The sequence below is a fragment of the Natator depressus genome, chromosome 1 (genome assembly GCF_965152275.1).
Source record: "Natator depressus isolate rNatDep1 chromosome 1, rNatDep2.hap1, whole genome shotgun sequence".
NCBI classification, from domain to species: Eukaryota; Metazoa; Chordata; order Testudines; family Cheloniidae; genus Natator; species Natator depressus.
In genome coordinates this window covers 299,973,397-299,995,896 of record NC_134234.1, presented here as the reverse complement: position 1 = coordinate 299,995,896, position 22,500 = coordinate 299,973,397, and the positions used below count along the sequence as shown (strand labels likewise).

The window sequence follows — 22,500 nt, the reverse complement described above, 5'->3', positions numbered from 1 at the left end:
TGTTGACCTCCTCAAAGAATATGAATAGATTGGTGAGGCATGATTTCCCTTCACAAAACTGTGTTGACTCTTCCCCCAACAAATTGTGTTCATCTTTGTGTCTGATAATTTTGGTCTTTACTATAATTTCAACCAATTTGCATGGTACTGAAGTTAGGTTTACTGGTCTGTAATTGCCAAGATAGTCTCTGGAGCCATTTTTAATAATTGGCGTCACATTAGCTATCCTCCAATCCTCTGGTACAGAAGCTGATTTAAGTGATAGGTTACATACTGCAGTTAGTAGTTCTACAATTTCATATTTGAGTTCCTTCTGAACTCTTGGGTGAATATCATCTAGGGTGACCAGATGTCCCGATTTTATAGGGACAGTCCTGATTTTTGAGTCTTTTTCTTATATAGGCTCCTATTACCCCCCACCCCCTGTCCCGATTTTTCACATTTGCTGTCTGGTCACCCTAATATCATCTGGTCCTCGTGACTTATTACAGTTTAACTTATTGCAAAACTTCCTCCACTGACACCTCAGTCTGGGACAGTTCCTCAGATCTGTCACCCAAAAATAATGGCTCAGGTGTGGGAATATCCCTCACAGCCTCTGCAGTGAAGACCAATGCAAAGAATTCATTTAGCTTCTCCACAATGGCCTTGTCTTCCTTCAGTGCTACTTTAGCATCTTGATTGTCCAGTGACCCCATTGATTGTTCGGCAGGCTTTCTGGACTAGTAATATATGATCTAATAAGAATGACAAGTTTCTAATACATAACTAATATAAAATATTAAATAAATAGTGTACTGTCAGAAGAAAATTACATTCTCCAGGGGGAGTTGTGTTTAAAAACTGATGTCATGATGTGGTTCTAAGTTTTTAATTTTTGTGTTATTAATAGTTTTTATGAACTACATAGAGGCAAATTCATAATTATGCACAACTATTTGCAAAGCAAAGAAAAAAAGATCCTATAAGGAATAGTTTTTGCAGATAGATAGATAGATAGATAGATACAGAATATGCCTGAGTAAAACATTAAATACTTGAATGAAAAAGGGACACATTGTTTGTAAATACTTGGTAAAACAAAATTATTGTACCCAGTATTTTACAAGAATCACCATTCTGATGCTGTCCATTCTGGATATTGCCACCATGGTATGCTTACTATTTGCCTTTGAATTAAAGAAGAGTAGCTTTAGATTCTATTACTATTAATGGCGTACTATAAAAATGAAATACTAATAGAAGTACATACATTTAAATAAACCCCAAAAGTTAAACAAGAAAATACATTTGATTAACCAAATTATTGTTGGCATTGTAGGCACAAAAGTTGAGTTTGATCCAAATATTATGAAGATTCATAATTTATAAATGGAAACTGTGTCAACTGAGACTGTCATTAAAGTTTCTCACAGGAGGGGTAGGTAGTACAGCATAAGTACAACATATAAAGCCAATATTTACCAACAGCTATCACACAGGACTTTCTGATACTTACAATGGGAATTAATGGCAGTACATAATAGGGACCTTTTAATTATGATTGTTATAAAATAATAGAGAACCACTATAATAGCAGTACATACTATGACCCCTGCAAAACCTAAGTCCAACATGATGAATTAAGAACTGAGTTCTATCCTGGACTCTTAGGGCTTGATTCTTCAATGCACTCATCATGTCTATGAGGTGGTGAACACACTCATCTCCCACGGTCTTAAGAGGCATTGGGGGCACCCAGTAGCTAGTATCACACAGCTCTTAATTTATTTAGATTTCTGGATTAAATCACATCTTTAATGCTATGTAAACACAGCTCTTAGGACCCAATTCATCAAGGTACTTAAGCACATGTCTAACTTTTAGTACATAAATAGTCCCATTGATTTCATTTGGGACTGCATTGGGGTCTTATTTGCTACATTTTTTAAAATGTTGAAGAAAAAACATTTGAAAAGGTATGATATGGGCTATGAATAGACCAGAGCATATTTAGGGCTTTTACCGTCTGTCTTGAAAACCCATTATTGACCCACTACAACACCACCAAAGTATTAATATACTGTATGGACTTGTTGTACACATGCAGGCAAAAAGGCAAAGTGTGTGCACAACTTTCATCTGCTGTATCAAGGAGGGAAACTTGTCTGGGGGAATTCATCACTGTGCAAGAATGGAATTAGTCATGTCTGCACTGAAGCCATCCATAGAGCTTCTGCGAGGTGGGCAGGGCGTAGCTTTAGACTAAAGACAGACTCTATAGGAGAAGGATGCTGCTGGGAGATTCACTCTTGGGAGTCCTGATGATGCCCAACCAAGCCAGTTGCATCTTATTTAACATCTACCAGTATGTTGCCTGGTGGAGCAAGAATTACAGGTGGCATGTGCCACTACAACCACTTTTGAAGTGGCCTTTCTGCCACATGGGACACTTACATCTCAGGTTTCTAGACTGAATAAGAGTGTTTTATTTTCCCTTTGAGCATTATGGTTCATCGTGTGCACAGAGATTTAAGTGCCTTTTTAAGAAGTATCATTTTGACTTGTTATTTTATTTTAAGTTACAGGAATCGAATAGTAATCTTTTAATTTTGTATTTTGCATGTCAAGTTTCAGAGTGGAACAGAGTGATAAACACCTACAAATAGAGGTTTATACTAGAAAAATCAACAAAACCTATTAATACTGATCTAATGCCATCCTAAGCTTGCAGCTGCCTCTGGGTGTTGTCCTGCTCCCCTTTATGGCACTCCATTGTTGGGAATGCAGACACTCCACAGCTAAAAAGAAATGTACAAAGCAGAAGTGATCTTTAAAAATGCACATGTACTTCATAATGTATTATAATTCTTCCTCTTCTTCTACCTTTTGGATACTATTAAATGTGTTCTTTTGTTGCTTGGACAATTTCAAGAATATCTGATGTACTATATTATGAGGTAATGGATGGCTCATGGGATTGGGAATGGGAGACAGAAACATTCATTTTAAATTGCTAATTATACAATGGCCCAGAACAATAGTGAATGAAAACTATTATAACCAGATCGTGGTTCTGTGGCTTGTATGAAATGTTTTGGTGGTCTTTGCTTATTTCTCACTAGTTAAAAGCACAGATCATAGCAACCACTACCATAATTGACACCCTTGCTGGCAGAAAAGAACAAGAAATGCATAAGTCATGGAGACTAACTCCCCTCTCAATCCTAGAAGTTGTCCTCTAGGGTCTAGGCTGAAGCATGCTGATCGGGAGGTGCAGCAAAACATACATTTGCATACCTGTGTTTTATCATTTTTGAGAATGAACAGACAATATCAATCCACAGTGCTATTAATCTAGCACCTTTCCTACAAACTGAATTCACAATTTTTTCTCACCATTAAAATCTAAAACAAAAGTTACCAATTTAGTCAGATTAGAACATCAGCTACTGATTGCCCTATAGTTATTTATCCTGAGGGTTTTCATTGCAAACATTACAGATCCAAAATAAATACTTATTGCATGAAGCAAGCAGAAATTAAAAAGTATAATGGTATTTTGTATTCTGAATCTGGTATGAAAACATATTATTTTGTTCACAGCATATACAGCCAGTGTGGTAGGGGAACATGCTGTGAAAGAATTCACAATGGAAAGCGTATTCACACAAATTGTTACCAGATTTTTGAAATATGAACTCTGAAGAAGGCTTTGATCCCACAGCACGTCAAAGACTCCGATCATACCATTAATAACCGTGTTACTGAAACCAGGCCTAATAATATTTCATAGTTTATTGATTTCTTACACCTGGCTACATGTTATTTCACCAAGAACTTATTTCAAGTGAGATTATTATTATTGTTTTAAAGATATAAATAAGTGAACAGATAAATATCAGCTATTCCCACAGGTCATCTGCCTAGAAATGGATGAATCCACTGTTAGAACAGCAAAAATGACTTGAATCTCAATCTTTTCTCAGAACCCAAGCTTTTTAGAAGATTCATTTTTGTTGAGAAGAGTCATTCGAATGGCTTGAACTAGTAACCTGCTTACCTCAGCACACTGCTATCTTTCTCTCATAATTCCCAGAATACAGAGCTTCCTCCATCTCTGTGACTACCCTCGGTCTCCCATTTCCCTGTACAGAACCACTACAGAGACCTTAAGCTCTCTTCTCTATGTGCCTCCCAGATATACTGGAAAGTGCACCCCCTCTTCTGGATCAGTGCACCTCCTCTTGTGGATCATGCGGTGCTACAACTTTCAACCCTCAGATTCTCTAATATTTATCACATCCTGGGGAACAGTACATTGAAGAATTACCATGATTCATTATATTTAATTGCAGTAATAACTAGGGCCCAGCAGACCAGTACTGGTAGCCAACATCTGCAAAGGATGCTTGAAGATTGTTGAGCGTGTACGGAAGAGGGAAGAACTGGCAGCTGAGGGGCTGGTGTGTGTGGGGGTGGGGTGGGGAGGAAGGGTTTAGGTGACAATTAGGAAGGGAAGGGATCACATGAAGTAGCTTCTTAACGTTCAGAGACCAAACAAATTTATAATTTGTGTGTGAACTGAACCAGTCTCTTGACGTTTGTCCAGGATTAGACTGATCCTGCCTTGGTAACACCTGTTCAAATATATGATACAATAATGAAAAGCGGTGGCATCGGAACATATGGTCCATTCAACTTTTAAACACTAGTACATGTGTGCTGTTGCTGACAAGAAAACAACCAGATTCTATAACCTTGTACATGAATTCTTAATTAAATGTAGTTGAGATGTGGTTAACGAAGAGAAAAGATACTTGATCCAATATTCTGAATTATGGATAGCAAGTTTTCTACAGAGGTTTCAAGTCAAATCAGTTTTAATGTAAGGGGATACTCCATTCAGCACAACAGCACACGGAGAAGCAGGCCAATAAAGAACAAGTAGTTACAGTAAACTAGATGCAGATCATCTTAATGGAAACTGAAGTGCTCACTCCAGGCTCTGAACAGAAAATATTATTTGCTTTGAAAAAAAGAATAAGTCAGAGCCCTTTTCTAACACTCTATGTATTAATACATCCCAACCATTGTAGTAACCGAGCACTTCCTAAGTATCAAAAAATTGAATTAACAACAACCATTTCCGTCTTCTTCCTTCCCAACTTGCAGAAGAAATCATTTGCTTTGCATTTAATTCTGTAAGTAGTGAGTGCTGTAGCCTTTCTATAATTCTCAGTGGAATAAGCTCCATAGTTTAGGTCTGGTTGCTGTGAAAGTTCTCCCGCCTGCACCCAAAAACTTCATTGGTCTGGTGGAACAATATCGTAGAAAGTGTTGTGGGACGTGACGGAGTGGCAAGCAGTCTCCCAGTGGGCCAATTGCATGGAGACCACAGAATATGAGAACGAAGACCTTGAGTTTGGCCCTGTATTCAATGGTCAGCAGCAATGCAGAAAATGGAGCACTGGGATGATGTGTCCACAGGGACTTGTGTAGCCAAGCAGATGTCCTGCATCATTTCATGAAAGCTAAAGATTTGTGTGTATGTGTGTGTGCGTGCACGTGTGTTACTATTCCTAGATATAAGTTGCAATAATCAAGTTTCGAGGTCACCATTTTTTATCACCTTGGATAGTTAGGCATCCGATAGCACTGACTACTCCAAAAGTTTAGATTTAATCTGAATGCAGATGACCTGGATGGTGGGGGATGTTCTATCAGGGGAAAATTCTTCTTACCAGCATCACCTCAGTCTTGCTTGGGTTCAGATTTAGCCAGTTGCTCTTCATCCAAAGGCTGACTTCAACAAGGCATTCAGAGAACTGGGAGATGGTACTGTTTATCATTTGATATAAATGAGATGTAGAATTGGGCATCATTTGTGTACTGCTGGCTCACCAATTCTCCCAGTGGCTTCATACTACAAGTCAAATAAAATGAGTAAGAATAGTATGAACTTCGTGGGATTCTGCAGATAAGGGCTGAGAGAAAAACCTGAGTCATTTCAAGGAATTTCCACTCATCTTTGCAGCTTCTTGGAGGCAGGACAGGAGTATCTGTCATGTAGGAAATCTAAGCACAAGCTAAATTAACAAGAGCTAGCCCCTCTCTCAAATTCTCTCCTGTCTGTTCACCAGAAAAGACCTGAGGAAGAGCTCTGCGTAACTTGAAAGTTGGTCTCTCACCAACAAAAGTTGGTCCAATAAAAGACATGACCTCACCCACCTTCTTGTCTCTCACCAGAAAAGAGACTAATAATGATCCATGTGGAGAGTCATGCCATCCAAAACAGCTGATTACATTTAAGGACAACCACACCCAGTTTGGATTTGAGCCCTGTGATGCCCTTGTGGTTTTAGCTGGCTGCTTTTGGGGAAAGAGTCTAGAGATTTCCAGAATCTAGCCACTACACGCTTCTGCCAAATGCTGTTTTCCCCCATGTGGAGGAAGGCAAAGGAAGCTGCTGGGCCTGGTACCCAAGCTGGAACCTGGTAGGTCCAGAAGGCCTGACATACCCTCTGTAGCCTTGGCTGCAGTGCTTTGTGTAGTCTAATTAAAATATTTCAAATGCAGTTCAAATAAAAATGGTTGAGGACATGATGCCATAATATGCCTACAATATTATAGCATATGTGCCAACTGCTAATGTTGCTGGAGCTACACAGCCAAAAAACTCTTCTAGATAGAAACTAGATAGACTAACTTAATTACAATAGACTTCATGAGAGAATGCGAGGAGGTTGGGGGAGATAGCTAATCCAGATTTTTTTTCATTTTTTAAATGTTTTATATTCCTTTACCATGCACTATGGGTAATTTTGGAAACTACAGGCAAGTAAGTTTTACATTCCTACCAAGTAAAATATTTGAAATAATAACTATACTACACTATACAATAACTATACAACAGCAATACAACATCTAGATGAGCAGGATATGATAGGGACAGACTAGAATTGTTTCTTTAAAGAATACTTTTTTTTTCTCCAATTAGAATTATTTAAGTGAGCAAACAAAAAGGTGGGTAAAGGAGAACTGGTAAATATTTATTTAGACCTTCAATGAGCCTTTGATAATAACTGCTGAGAAGGGACTTTAAGTAAACTAAGGTGTTCTAGGGTAAGAAATAAAGTTGTGTCCCTGATGAAACCAGTTAAGTGATAGAAAACAAGGACCAGGAATAAAATGGTCATTTCTCAGCAAGGAACGAGGTTAAACAGTGAGGATACCCTAAGGATCTGTATGTAACTGGTGCTTAGAATATACTTATTAATGGGGTAAAGGAGTAAATAGAGAGGTAACAACACTAGAAGATAACTGATGTTTATTTAGATTAGTCTAATCAATAAAGGATTGTGAAGAACTTTAGAAAAACCTAATAAAGCTAGGTATTTCACAACATAATGGCAGATGAAATTTAATGTAAATAAATGCAAGAAAAATTATATATTGTTTATATATGTTGATGGGTTTACTATTTAATGCAACCACTCCAGAAAAGAGATGTAGGTACTATTGTGGACACCTCAGTGAAAATCTCTGCTTGAGATGCAATAGAGATTAAAAATAAAAAACACAACATGTTAGAGTTAAGAGAGGGATATATCACTGAAAATATTACATTGCTTGTACATAAATTGATGGTATGCCATCATCTTGACCACTCTCTTCAGCTGTGGTTAACCCATTTTAAAAGTTATACAGCAGAAACTAGAAAGAGATAACAAAAATGATTAAAGACACAGTAAATACATCCATATGGGGAAATATTAAATACATCAGTGCTGCTTTGTTTGGGGTTAATCTTGCTGCCACTGAACTCAATGGCAGCAAGAGCAGGGCCTGAGAGAGGAGACGAATAAGAGGCGGCATGACAGAATAATGCAAAATAAAGCAATGTGCAGAAAAAGTCAAATGAACAAACTTATTTATCCTTTCTCACAATACAAAAACATCCAATTTAATACAGCATCTTGCATGATCCCTCTCTCACTACAATCACCTCACTATTAATTCCTTCTCATAATGCAAAGGTGCACACCCAATGTAAAAGAGAACTTCAAAAATTCATTCATAACCTGTGGAGCTCATTGCCACAATATATTACTGAGGCAAATAACTTATTAGAATTCATGTACGCTTTTTAATTCTAAGAATGTGATCTGTCACTACACTAGAGTAAAAATTTGTAACGCTCATCTCTTATTTTAACTATCTTAAAAGGGCATTGACTAAATAGCTACATGCTATTTGGGGTTGTAGAGTAGACACTGTAGGCCAGATGTTCTGTAACTCCCAGCACCTGTGTGCAGCCCTGTATTTTGAGGCCATCATGTAGCCTGCCCACAATTCAATTAAGCTAAACTAGCCTCAGGGAGGCTCTAACATACACTTTGTTGCAATCGTCCCTTAGGAATTGTTCTGGCAGCCAAGAGTAGCCAGAGCCCAGCATACTCTGGCTTTGCCCCCGCCATCCCCTGAGATACTCATCAGGGAACCCCCTAATGCCCAGGGGGACTCCACCAACAATATTGCTCCTTCACGCCATGAGGCAATATAATAGGCTGCAACGGAATCCAGAATTTGTCCCTCTAGCTCCTGAGTTCCAGCAAATCCCATTATCTGTTGTAATGGAAAATTTCAAAATAAGTTATGTTGGACACTGTGTCCTACATGCTTTGCATCTGCCATCCGCCCTGTATTTGTATCAAACACAGATCTCTGCCTCTGTTCTTCTTGCCTATTGTTTAGCTATAATATATGTTCTGCTGTCTCAACATTATGTTTCAATACTGTCACTCACAAACAAAGCTAGAAATTACTCCTAGCTCTTAGGTTTGTTTGTTTTTTATTAATTATCATTATTATTATGTATTATTTGTAGTGCAGCAGCTCCCACAGCCACGGTGCAAACATATACAAAGACAGAGCTGAACAGCAGGCAATCTTTTGAGATCTTTTTACATCCACATACTTGGGGTCCACAACCATATTCCAGTTTTCAGAAAACAATATGGAAGTACCTGTGATTAGGATGCCGTTAATACATTTTCTTATGACTTCTATAATAATAAACCCTATAACTCTAATTGGGCATGATGCTATACAGTCAAAAACACAAAACAAGGCTGCTGTCTCAGGGAGTTTATCATCTTAAATTGGACCAAAACCAAAACAAACAGGGTGTGGCTAGGACGGTGAGACACAAGAGGTCATTTATTGTGTCTGTACAGTGCCTAGTAAAATGGGCCCAACCAGGTTGTGGCCTTCAGGTGCTAGCACTATAGAAATGTTTAATAATATTATTAATAACAATAACAAGAGGAGGAGGAGGAGGAGGAGGAAAATAGCATAAATGGTAGCACAGTTACTTATTGTGAGCAGGGACTAGAAGCTGTTGGAAAATTGGATTTCATGTTAGAGACTTTTAAAACATGTTTATGTAGCTGTAGATATGAAGGATTTCAGGCCTAGCAGAAGAAGCAAGTTTTGAGAAGTGATCTGAACAAGGAAGGTTGTCACTTGGCACGCAAAACCTGCTTAAGGATACAGGGCCACAAGGAAGAAGGGATGAAGATAGAGTGGAGAAACAAATTCAGAGAGTGGTTGGACACAATGTTTGGGCAGAACAAAAGGAGTAGGCGGGGAGTAGCAGGGAATAAATCAGAGATAGGTGTGGAAGCAGTTGTGCAGAGTCTTGAAGTAGGGATAGTAGCTTAAGTTTAAAGCAATGGGATCTAGGACACAGCCCTGAGGAGCCCAACAAAGAGTGTGTGAAGGGAGAACTCTGAATTGAGAGAGACTGAAGGAAAAAAAGCAAAATCTCCAAAGCACAGGAAAGAAGTTGTTTACAAAAAGCAAGGTTCAACTGTAATGAAAAGAGTAGAGAGAGAGCAAAGAGGAGAAGAGGCCTTTGGATTTAAGTCATTGATCTTAGAGCAGTTCAAGTTTAATAAAGGGGTCAGTACCTGGATTATATCTTGAATGAAACATTACTGTACAATATACTGTACTTTATAGCATTATGGTTTGAAAATATCTGCCTGAATTTGAAAAAACAAAATGTACATTCTAAGTTGTATTTATTGCAATTTAAATGCTCTAGCACAAAACTGTGTCCACCCCTTTGAAGACTTGGGCTGTATTAATAAATGTACAAATGTAATAACAGGACATTACCTATATATTATCATAGGTTCTTGTTTCAATATATTTCTTTGTTATCAGTAACCCATTTTACTGCAAACAAAGTAAAAGAAAGCGCCAGTCCAACAAGCACAGGTAAGTGTGTCAGGAACCTCAATAAACAACCTAATTACCATTCTAAATATGTTTGTTGCTTTTGTTTTCAAGTAGTGGCACAAATAAAATACAACTTTTATATACACTGTCTTTCACACAAGCTGCACCTTGTGCCCCAGGATGTTTTTCAGAGTTAAATAATAAAATAATAATTTAGTTTTCATGTTCTCTGAGGCAGGGAGTGTCTTTTCGTTCTGTGTTTGTACCTGATTCAGTTGGGCTCCTGGCCCATGACTGGGGCTCATAGGTACTACAATAATAAATAACAATAATAAATAATGATAAGGTTAATTTTTAAAAAAAATGAGCAGAAGGGGAGGAAAGTAAGAAGTAAATCAAAAATGAAAAGAGAGGTTTTCAGCTACATTTGAGAAGAGGAATTGTTGAGCTATGCCAGAAGATGAACAGGAGACACTGAATGTGGTTTAACTTTATTTCTAAATGTCAGGGAGTACTCAGCAGATAAAAGTGCACAGTTCAGGTAATTCCATAATCATTGACATATTCCTGGGGGAGGCCTTCCCCCTTTATCCATTCTGGTCCCAAGCCAAACTGCTGGTGGGACCTTGCCACCTCCACCCCTCAAATGAGGGTTCATGGGGTCGATAAAGTGGGGGGAGGGGCTGGCTCCCTGTCATACAAGTCATAGGAGCCCTGACCTCCCCTTTTCCATTCCTTTAAATAATACCTCCTTTACCAGTCCATTTTTATCTGATCACCCTATCCCTTCCCTATAGAGTACCTGTACTAGACATCTGTCCCACTCTTATATACATAGCTTAACTCCTCTTTCATGTTCACTTTAACTAAGTCCCTAACCCGTGGTGGGGAAAGTGACCCTCGCCCCACCACTCCTGGCCTCATCTTGGCCAATCTGGCGGTGAGGGAAAAAAATTCTTCCCAGTTCCAGAAAAGAATTACAAGCATAATGCTCACAGCTGATCATGGCAAAACCTGGTAGTCTCCTCTCTCTTCCTGTCACCTGAAAGGGATGGGTGAGCATACACATTATGACCTGGTCTGAAGCTGCTGCAACAAGTAACCCTCTGGCTATCTAACCCTTAAAGGGGCCACATACCTTCTCCTACAAGCCAGACAATGGCTACCACCACTTAATGTATGGTTAGGTTATTCTATGAGGCAAAGAGTAATAGGCTGTTTTAGACAAGAGATCTGCAGAGGAGAAGCCTCTGATATCAGTGGTAGCAAGATTGTGTGGATGCATCAAGGAATCATGGAGCAGGTCCTCAAGGAATCAATTCTGAAGCACTTAGAGGAGAGGAAAGTGATCAGGAACAGTCAGCATGGATTCATCAAGGGCAAGTCATGCCTGACTAATCTAATTGCCTTCTATGATGCGATAACTGGCTCTGTGGATGAGAAGAAAATAGTGGACGTGTTATTCCTTGACTTTAGCAAAGCTTTTGACACGGTCTCCCACAGTATTCTTGGCAGAAAGTTAAAGCAGTATGGGCTGGATGAATGGACTATAAGGTAGATAGAAAGCTGGCTAGATTGTCGGGCTCAACGGGTAGTGATCAATGGCTCCACGTCTAGTTGGCAGCCGGTATCAAGTGGAGTGCCCCAAGGGTCAGTCCTGGGGTCGGTTTTGTTCAATAAATTGATACTGGATCCTAAAATGAAGGGACAGTCAAGTTACTCGTGGATGAGGTGATGTGGTCAAGATTTGGGAAAAATTCTGCACATGCTAAACACATCACAGAGAACAGGCATTTGAGAAGGACATAGATAACACAGTTGCTATAGTAAATAGGACAAAAAAAAAGCATGAGCAAGGATTTCAGCAGAGGTGTCTGAAGATGCCAAAGTTATAGAGTGTGAAGATATAATGGAATATAATGAAAAATATGGAGAGAGAAGAATTTGAGAAGAACTGAGTTCGGGAATGTTCCTATTTCCCGAGAGAAAGACTTTTGTTTTCAAAATATCCCAAAGGGTAATTTTGGGCAATTGCTCTTCTGCCTTGAGTGTTCTCTCATATATGGAATTGATGGGATCTATTCTGTTACCCCTTCTGTTCAAAGTGTATTTGAGGCTGCTGGACAGGTACGTGAGAGGACATGTGATACTACACATAAAACATGGGCTCTAAGTCTCCATCACATGTGTACTGGTCTGGCGTAGTGGAATGAGTGACCCAGTGCCTATGTGTGGAGCTGGACAAAGGCTACTGTCTTTGGTGCAAAACAACAAAGAGTTTAATAATGCTGATTGGTGGAAGCAATCAAAAAAGCTGAAGTATACTGTCTTTGCAGCCCAAACTGAGGGAGCACACCAGGCATCTGCATTACATATTTGTAATCAACATGATGCTTTAAACCATGGCATGCCCCTGGAAGCCAAGAGCACTTTTTTCCATCTTCACCTTGAAGCAAGGTTGTGAATTCTCCTTTTGGATACAGACCTGATGACAGTTATCCATGCTTTCGTCAATTTGAGATTGGATTACTTTAATATGCTCTGCATGTATGGGATTGCACATTGAGACTAGGTTGTTCCATAAACTTATTAAAAATTAAAATTATGCATGAAAGTTTTCAGCTTTTTATAATTTGTGAAGTTTGACATGTACTAAAAATGAAACAATATATTTATCCTTCTAACGTATGACGGCCTAGATTTTCAGCTGGACCTCAGTCTGTTTTGGGGGGTGAAAATGTACACCCGTATTAAGTGTTAGTATAAATATTAGCAATTAGATGGCCAGCAGCCTACCAGTGAGATGGCTTACATGTGCAAAAACATTTAGTGAGCTGTGTAACATAAATAGTTGGATCTACAATTCAGTGATGGCATAAAAATGCAGAGGCACATATTTGCACTCACTGTATTGCACCTAGAAAAAGAGTAGCCACTTTTAAGAATCTGGGCCTATAACATTAAAGTTACTCCAACAATAAAGCCCCACATCAAAGGTTGATGGAACCCAAATTGTTTCTGCAGTCTTGATATTGTGAGTAAAGCATCCTTACTAGCAAAATTACAGCTTGAGTTTTAGTGCTCTTGTAAAATATAGGCAACTCCCATGTTCTAAATTTATGAAAAATTATAAAACTGCACCGCAGAGGAGTCTGCATGTGCATATTTAGACACATATATTTTAAGCATATAATATACATAGTAAACTTAAAAGACAGCACATTCCTATATAGAACCATTTAGTGAAAAACATGAAAACCTTGCCAAAATGCTGAGAATTCACAGCAGAAGTGGCAAAAAGTTTTCAGCAAAGCATCTACTTTGCTGAAAAGACCTAAAGACTCTGCAAAAACCCCCATAGTTTCCTACACATTTCCACAACACCATGCTATGAGGATCTGACACTCTTCTGTTTAAGGCAGCTGAAGTGACTATATTTCTGGAGCGATCTTTTAGTCAAGAGAAAGCAGAATGAATTGTGTATGTGCAACAACTGGGGTTGGAGTAAAGAAAAAAAGAAATAGCAACTGCTGACCCTGGGTAAGACACAGAACATTTAAACAACTAAATAAGAAAAGTCAAAGGGCTGGAATGATTGCAAAGTACAAGACCATGAGTCTAGAAAGATCAGAAAATTGATGAGCAGAGTAGTAGCATGTAAGAGGATGAAATGAAATATAAAGTAAAACAATATAAAAATGGTAAGTAGGAGAATATAAAATTATAGGGAAACATTACATGTGATTAACAATATCAAAGTAGAGCAGGGACATATTTTAATGATCAAAATTTGATTATTTACTCTTTATTATTTACAGTGGGGTTCACAATGTGTTACAGAATGCACAAACTTTACGAAGGCACAGTGACTGCTCCAAAGATAGCATATTGTAACATGATCCAAAACATCAGCAAAAGTAGTAGACTTAAATGGTATGAACACACTAAGATGGGACACTGCACTCACTCGATTTGCCTGACACTTTCAAATGCTTGGCAGTGGGAGACAGAACCACTACAATTTCAAATGCTCACAGAAGATCCTGTATTTGAATATGATGAGATAAAAGGTCAACCACAAACTTTAAGATTCTACGAATTCTTCAGGCAGTACTCTTTCGATTTCAAACTGAAATCAACTACAAAGGGAAAAAATACAATAGTCTATTGTTGTAAAGTGTATTTGCCCATTATTTTCCAATCTTTTACTAGGCTAATGGATAAGAATGTGAAATGAAATTTTCAACAGGCATTAATATATTATGTTATTAAGTGAAACAGTTCTGATGAGTAGGATATCCTGAGATCTGCACTGCCTATACCTTCACTGGCTCAATTACATGTTTCTCACCTATTTAATAAAGCTTGACATATCTCTATTAATTGATGTGTTTCCATAGTTTATTTCCTTATATTCTATATCAAGTTTCATACAGTGAATGAGAGACTTGCATCAGAGAGATCTCCTGAAACAGAGCAAGCCTCCAAAGTAAATGGAGATGGATCATCAGATGGGACAATGTAATGATATAAAAAATGGGAAGACGGGGGATTGGAATATTATGAAGTTAAAGAAACAAGGGAATGAAAGTGATTGAAACTGGAATGATAGGTAACCTACTGTAAGTGGTGTGAAAGCATAACAGTAGGGGACTGGAATAATCAGATATGGGAACGACCTAACAATGGAATGCTTTCAAACTGAAGCACCTCAAAAGTGAAATGATCTTAGAGAAGAATAATCACATTTGCCTCTGGGAATAAAATTTAAAGGTTAAAAAAAGTTTGAAAAACTAAAACTTTGAGGTTTATGCAGATGGAACTGCAAAAAGAAAAAATCCATTCTGGGCAAAAGTGGGAAAAGTAAAAGCAGTAGGGTGGGGATCGATGGCAGAATACAAAGGGGAAAGGTTGACTGAAACCGTGCATAGCTGAAACTCCTCCTCTTTCATAGGGCAGAATTGGAGGAGGCAGAAAGCTGGCTGTATTGGGGGTATGCTCATATTTCTAATTTAACTCAGCTTCAATCCTTATTCTCTTCCATTACAGCAAATTTTTTTCCTCTTTCCTCACAGGACCCAAACATAGCCATCCCAGAAAAGAGATATAAAAAGGTTTGGGTGTATGCAAGTGTGTGCAAATAATTTAAATCCTAAAATGAAACAGGTACTAGATTAACGTTAAATGGGAATGATAGTGTACTGGACTGCCTATATGAATACACTTTTCAAGAACACCTGACTTTTGTTTTCTACTTGCTATTTTAAGATCAATGAGTGATTCAAATTCTAGAAAATCCTACTGATATTAGGCCCATTAGCTCCAAGAGTCTGGATTTGCTCTTAAGAAGTAGACTATTTTCATAAGTGAATTCAGACTGCTAATTCAATGGAATTATTATCATCATTAGAATTTATACTCTCATCGTGCTTTAATGGAAGGGGTGAGAGAGGAAGTGATGACAACTCCCTCCCACAAAACCCCAAATGGTAGGATACTTACTTCCCCATCCTCATTTGTCAACTTTCTGCCTTATTCAACTGGCAGCAGAGGGAATTGTGGGAATGGCATAACCACTCATTATCCCCTATTCAGGAACTGCGTTTTTTTTTTCAGTCTTTCAATTTTTCATAGAAACCTGGTAACTAATTTGTTTTTCTAAAACTGCTATGGACAACTTTACAACTTGAAATTTTCCTTCTTCTCTCAAATCTACACAGTTAAATGGAATGTCATTTGATATTCATTGTCAATATTTGATATTCAATGTCATTGGCCAACATAAGTACACATGGCCAACAGATATACAAAGATTTCTGGCATTAACTCACAGTGAACCATACCAATGTACTGATACATAAAGTCACAGAGATGCGGCAACCAACCCAATGGAAAGACACAGGAACAGGCAGAGACCTGAGTTTGATTTCCAACTGCATTCTCATGCTCCTTGCTAGGCACTACTAAACAGGCAACACTAGCTCTTGTGGAGGTAGAGGAAGTTAGAGTATGAGGTTTGTTCAATAAAGATCCCTCTGATCGATTAAGGAGCTGTGTTCACTGGCTCCGAAGGGACTTTCAAGCCCATCCAAATTTAAATAGGAGGATGTTGGCCATGTTATAAAGGATGTAGTGACAAGTTAGGGGGAAACTGAGGATCTTGAGGGCTCTGACAATGATGTATAAGACCTCAACTTCTATGAGGCAACAAAGGTACAAATGTTTCCACACTAATATTGAGATCGGAGGGAATACGGAATATGCAGTGCTGTCAGCTCTCACAATTTCACCATAACGCTTGCAATAAGTGGCATTTGTCTAAAAAGTTCCAACTCCTGAGTCGTGGTTTTTTCATGAGAATCTCAACATTCATTAAAAATAAGAAAAGCTTGGAACTGAGACTCAAGTATAACCTAAAGGCTCAAAAACCAAAGACAAATAAAAAGAACACTTAAAAAAAGAATCTGATGAGTCTTAAAATAATCTCATTAATTTTGGCCTGTCATAAGATTTTTGAAAGTGTGGGGTTGACAATACTAAATATGCAAACAATTAAATAATGAAAATAATTAAACATGTATGTATTACATTATTTTGTTGTCTAGTTTGTGTGTTAGTTGATTAGAAATGATCCATGTTACTTTACCTTCTGGCAAATCTTAGATGCTGGAGGAAAATAATACCAATAAAATTATATTTGCACAAAAATCTGCACAGCCTATGTTTCATATTACACTCAGAAATACACTCAGCTTTACTAATATGAAAACACTGCTGTGGTGGGTAGGCACATGACTTCTTCATGCTTCATAATCCACCTGGGGCATGAAAAGTAGCTACAGTGCCTGATTATTGCATGTCCTATCCATTGTTATTACTTGACTCACATATTATAAAAAAGTTTTAAACATAACACATTCCCTGAAATCCAACTAGTTTTAATTCCAGTTATTTGGGATTTTTATTGCACCTTAGCACATTTATCTACATGGTCTGAATCTCTTTGCACTTATATTTGCGAGCGTCAAGAACAGACTTCAGAAAAAGTAAATAAACTATTTGTGTGAAACATTTCACACAGCTGTAGTTTTGAGGCCCTGATGAGTGGATTCCATTGAAGCCAGTGGTGATCTGAGTGGGAACAGCTGTCCACCCATGTGGGATCAGGGCCACACAGTGAAATCCTCGCCCATGGAATTCAATGGGAATTTTGCAAGTGACTTCAAGTGTGTTAGGGTTGCATCCTCAGTCTTTTCTGCTATGCAGTACAGTGATGGTGTGTCATATGCCAATAATTGTTTTTTAAATTGTGTTTAATAAAGTTGTGGCTAATACCTCTTCCAACTAAGTAGACTGGTTTGCTGTGTTTGTCTGTCCTCCCACAGTGGCAATGGCAATATGCTTACAAATGTGAATTTTCTTTAACCATGGTAAGAAAACACTGCAGAGTTATGGCAGAAATTTTTGTATTTAAAAATCAATACAGACTCAGAATAATAGCAAAGCTGGTGCTCTTTACATCAATATATTGGTCCATTTACAGAGACTTTCAAAAATGTTATGGGTACTTACTTTCTATGTAATTGTTATATACATAATTGCCTATTAGTTGAGCTCCTGTTAAAAAAGCTGGTAACTTCCTCCGTCCATTTTCCCCCACTTCTATGCTTTTCTCTTTGAATAATATAAAATATATTTTTCTACAAACACATACAATGCATATACCATCACGACAGATAGTCTTGAACACAGGATATCAGTAAGTATTATAAACGGTACATCCAACAAAGACATACAATGTATGGATGCTTTTATATTTATGTAATAAACTATAGAGCGATATGATACATATATCTATCAAAAACCCTTGACCACCGCATCTGCTCTCTGCCCACTAATCCACATCCTCCAGGCCTGAATCTAAAATTCAAACTGCTGAGCAAGTCCAAAAAGGTGTCATTCTTTTTTAAATAAATCAGCCACAGAAATATTTACTCTCCCCCCACCCCCACCACCAAATTAAGCTGGCTCAAGGCCCAAGACAAGCAGAATCCAGTCCTGAGTCAGTGACAACTTTTTAATACATTAAAATGTCAAAAATGTAAAGTCTGTTACCTTGCAGCCCTGCAAATCTGAAACTTGTTCATCATGGGCCTACAACCAGAGTAATTTCACATTTGGGAAGAAAAGGAAGAAACAATCATTTGGCATATTGATTTAGATAAAAAAGGTAATTATTGAACATATTGGAGGTGTTTGGAATGCTAGAACAGCACACACATATCCACACTGAGTATTAATAAAATATTTTATAGTATATAAAAGATTTATGGTAAGGTGGCACGGTTCACATTTAGTCCACTGGAGATTGGGTTTGAAGCTAAATTGTTCTAGAGCAAAATTGTTTGAAGCTAAATTGTTCTAGAGATTGGATTCAGTACTGTTGAAATCTGGCAAACTGTTGTCAGGAGATATAGGCCCCAACTAGTGGAAATCTCACAGATCAGATCAGCTGCTTTCATGAGATTTACATAATCTTTTACTGAACCACAATAAGAAACTATTGTGGTCATGCATCAAAACATTTCAGTTGCCGTAGGTAACTAAATAATCTTATCTCAGAATTTGCCATGTTTTAGATATTCTCTATGCTTAGGAAGCACAAGGAATCCTGCAAATACCGAAATTCTATCATCTTATTATCTAAGGCAAAATTGGAAAGCGTGATCTTCTAGTTTTGGATTGACTCAAAATCAAAGTTGAAGGAGCAAGTTCAGATCAAAAGATCTGAATAATTTCTCCATTCCCTAATACTATACACATACGTAATTACAAACTGCAAAGAATGCATTTGTTTGCCAATATATGCATACCCAAAACACAGAAATATTGGCTGATGAACACACACCTGGCACTGTTTTATTGTGTTTATAACATGGTTAATTTGGGCTATTAAAACAATTAATATGAATTTACAAAAACAAAGAGCTCCACTATAGTATATTTATTTGATACAACTACAGGATATAACACATAAACATATTTATAGTTGCAAATAATTGGATGCTCTTGGCAGTAAGATAGCAATTTCTATTTCCTCTAGTATCCAGCATTTTCCAATTAAAACACTAGCTAGCTGTATCAAATAAGCTGTGTATGAAGTGTGAGTTTTTAAATTTCCTTTAGTTTCCTCTCCTTCTCTTCTTTCAATGTCTTAATTCTTTCTTGCATCTCCTGGATGTCTTGTCTTCCCTACTCTCTGTCCCCTGATTCTCTTAACTAATGCCTGCCCACCCTGCATCAACAGGAAGCATTGTTAATTGGATCAGCAGGGATGAGACACAGTGCCTGGAAGGTGTGTGATGGAAGTGGGGGTGGGGGAGGCAAGCGCGTGTGCTTGGGAAGGCAGAAGAAGGTCCCTTCTCCAAGGGTGGTCCACCTCCCATTGGATGGCTGGAAGGACCAGCTGGGCTGACTGGCTCTTGTGTTCCCTCCTCCCCCCTTGTCTATTTAAATTCTTCCTGGGCTTTTTGAGAGTCCCTTGGTCCATTAATTGCTGCCAAATAACTTTGTCCAGTGATGCCAGAAGAAAGGAGACACATGGAGTTGCAAGTGTGACAATGCTAATTGCTGGTGCCCCCAGTAGACAGAGTTCCATGTGGATAAAGACTAAAAGACCTGCTCCCAGAAATACATGGCACCCGGGATTTCGCTGGTAGACCCTTGTTCCTATAGGAGAAAGGGAGACCTGAAGTCTGAGCGGACTGGTTATATGGATTGGTTATTGGTTATATGGTGGGAGCCCTGTAAGACCATACTAGACCCAGTTAAATGCCTTGTATGTGGGTGGGGGTGGGCATATAGCACTCCTCCCCAGTATTAAATTACTAAAGTTGTGACCTGTTGCTTAAATCCATCCCTGTATCTGTTCATTCACCTGCGTGCCCTGAACAATGAGGAGAAGCAGACTTTCAAAAGAGTCACTGTGGATAATCCTGATGCAACCAAATACTCCAGAGCTCAAGATTTGATCCTCTTATCTCTATTTGAAAAAATTAATGCATTTTGAGCAATTAGTGTTTATAATGATAATTCAGAATATTTGTTTCTTTTTTGCCTTTTATATAATCAAATTGTAGCTGCAGTATGCAATATTTTCACCATGACCATGTCTATACAACACACTCATATCCATACAAGCATAGACATGCACAGATACATGCAGACTGTACACAATATACATAAACACAACTGCCAAATGGTTACAAACTAAATCTAATAGCAAGTGTCATTCTCTTCTGTAAAATAGCTATTTTTAACACATATGATCTAACTCCTGTTTGCTCTTTAAAGTTTTATTGTCTTGGCATTTTATACAGGAAGAGAGCATTAGCATACTCAGGAGAACTGCTAAAAGTAAAAGCCCTCAAGCTACCTACTGCATGGTTGATAGCATAAAGCATGGGATATAAAAACTTTTGTCTGATTGCTCAGTTTACTTGTTTTAGAGTAGTGTTACTCTCAAGAGCATAAATTCATGTTCTTCTTCTTCTAGTTTTATTACTTCTTTTGTATTATTTAATACATTTAAAGACACTTCTAAAAGACAAATTTTTCCATTTTGAAACAGTAATGGTTTGGAATCTGATAAAACACATTAACATTCACAGTGTTTTTTTCCCCTCTCCAAGTTGATGCAGTAAATGTGTAACAAAGTAATTAGATACATAATAAATAAACATTTCTACATGATTGTATGTAGATATCTATATCTATCAAAATAAAACCAAACAACCTCACCCCAGCAAATCTTTAATCTATTAAAGGTCAAATAACATAGTAGAAGAAAAACAGAGCTTAGTCTATATTAGTCTATATTAGTAGCTTATTAGCTACTAATATAGCTAAACAGCACTATATTAGCGATTAAAACAAGTATGAAAATGTGAAAGAGAAAACAATGAAAAAAGGCAAATCAGGTCAGCTATTTTAAATACAGGAAGAATTGAAAACATAATTGTACATATTCCAGTATGCATTTAAAAAAATCATCCTATGGTGAACTTAAATCTAAGTCTATTTAGATATCATATTCCTAATTATTATATAAATAACCTGGGAAACCATACCTTCAAGGTACATGTTTTACTATTTAGTAAACAAAAACTGCTACATTTGACACCACTGATTAAGGCCAGGCATTTCTAAAGCTTCATACTCATTTCTGAAATCCACAATACATCAATTTTTAATACTTCCACTCTCTCAGCTCCATTAAAAAGATGGTAGGGGAAAGATTTTAGAGTAATTAATGATATAGTTAGCTGCTAAATATTAATAGGAATCGTAGTCTTGCATAAAATATAACATATAAACCTTGCCAATACAGACGCACCAGTAATTAAAGTTGAATATGTAATTACACTGATTTATAAGAGAGGCAAAAAGTTACACTTTACTAGCTTCTATGTAAACTGTAGGTAACAGTTAAACTTTGCATTTTACGGTTTATATACATGGGCAATATCTCCACTACAGTTCATAAATGGTTTTAGAGACTTGTAGTGAAAATTACAACTAATTCCAACAGGAAAATGCTTGCTGTACCTTACAGCCAGAGCTGCGACAAATGACCACACACGATACAGATACATCTTTCCATAGAATCCAATATTATATGCTTGGTAGTGAGGAAAAAATGGTACTGAATAATATTTATACAGAGGGGACCTAAAGCATGGTACCTATGCAGCAAATAGGCTTCCTATAAACAAATGGGTCTCAGGATCCATTTTAATGTTTAGTTTTCAAGTGTATGGTTTTAGCTTTTACTTACCTGTGCTTTTGAGTAACATGGAGTTTCAAAGAAATGCATAATTTTTTTCTAAAAACTCTGCTAACCACTCACTTACATGTGAGGCTGAGGAGAGCAGCCCGGACTGCTATTTCCATTACTGTCAATGTGATCCAGTGAACCATTGAGATCTTCATGGACTGCCTGCAGTAAGCCACTGGATGCGTTATTTATCAATCCTGGGTTACTAAGCAAAGGTAAACTACTCTCTGCCAGTGCAGCCTAGCAAAATAAATAAGATATAGAATTCTTAGCCCATTTATCTATAAAACAGTTTTCATATGTATATACATGTGTACACACATGCATACAGAACCTCATTTTGTACAGTGCAAATAATGATCAGACGTTTTTGTACCATTCACAATTATTTTCACACGTTGGTTACAATGGTATCTACATTACCAGCTTACTATTTG

The 22,500-nt window shown here is 37.6% G+C and overlaps 1 protein-coding gene across 15 annotated transcripts in view; it reads right to left on the bottom strand.

Annotated features, from left to right (window-relative positions):
• Positions 1–22,500, bottom strand: part of FOXP2 (forkhead box P2) — a 554,228-nt gene that overhangs the window by 6,984 nt on the left and 524,744 nt on the right. For 12 of the 15 annotated variants that reach the window (XM_074942274.1, XM_074942271.1, XM_074942270.1 and 9 more), the window contains 2 exons: positions 22,140–22,303; positions 18,343–18,381 (listed from right to left, as the gene is read on the bottom strand). In XM_074942274.1, the coding sequence (XP_074798375.1) occupies positions 18,343–18,381; positions 22,140–22,303 (203 nt within the window). The remainder of the gene's footprint in view (positions 1–18,342; positions 18,382–22,139; positions 22,304–22,500) is intronic. The other 3 variants (XM_074942282.1, XM_074942283.1, XM_074942286.1) reach the window with 1 other exon arrangement.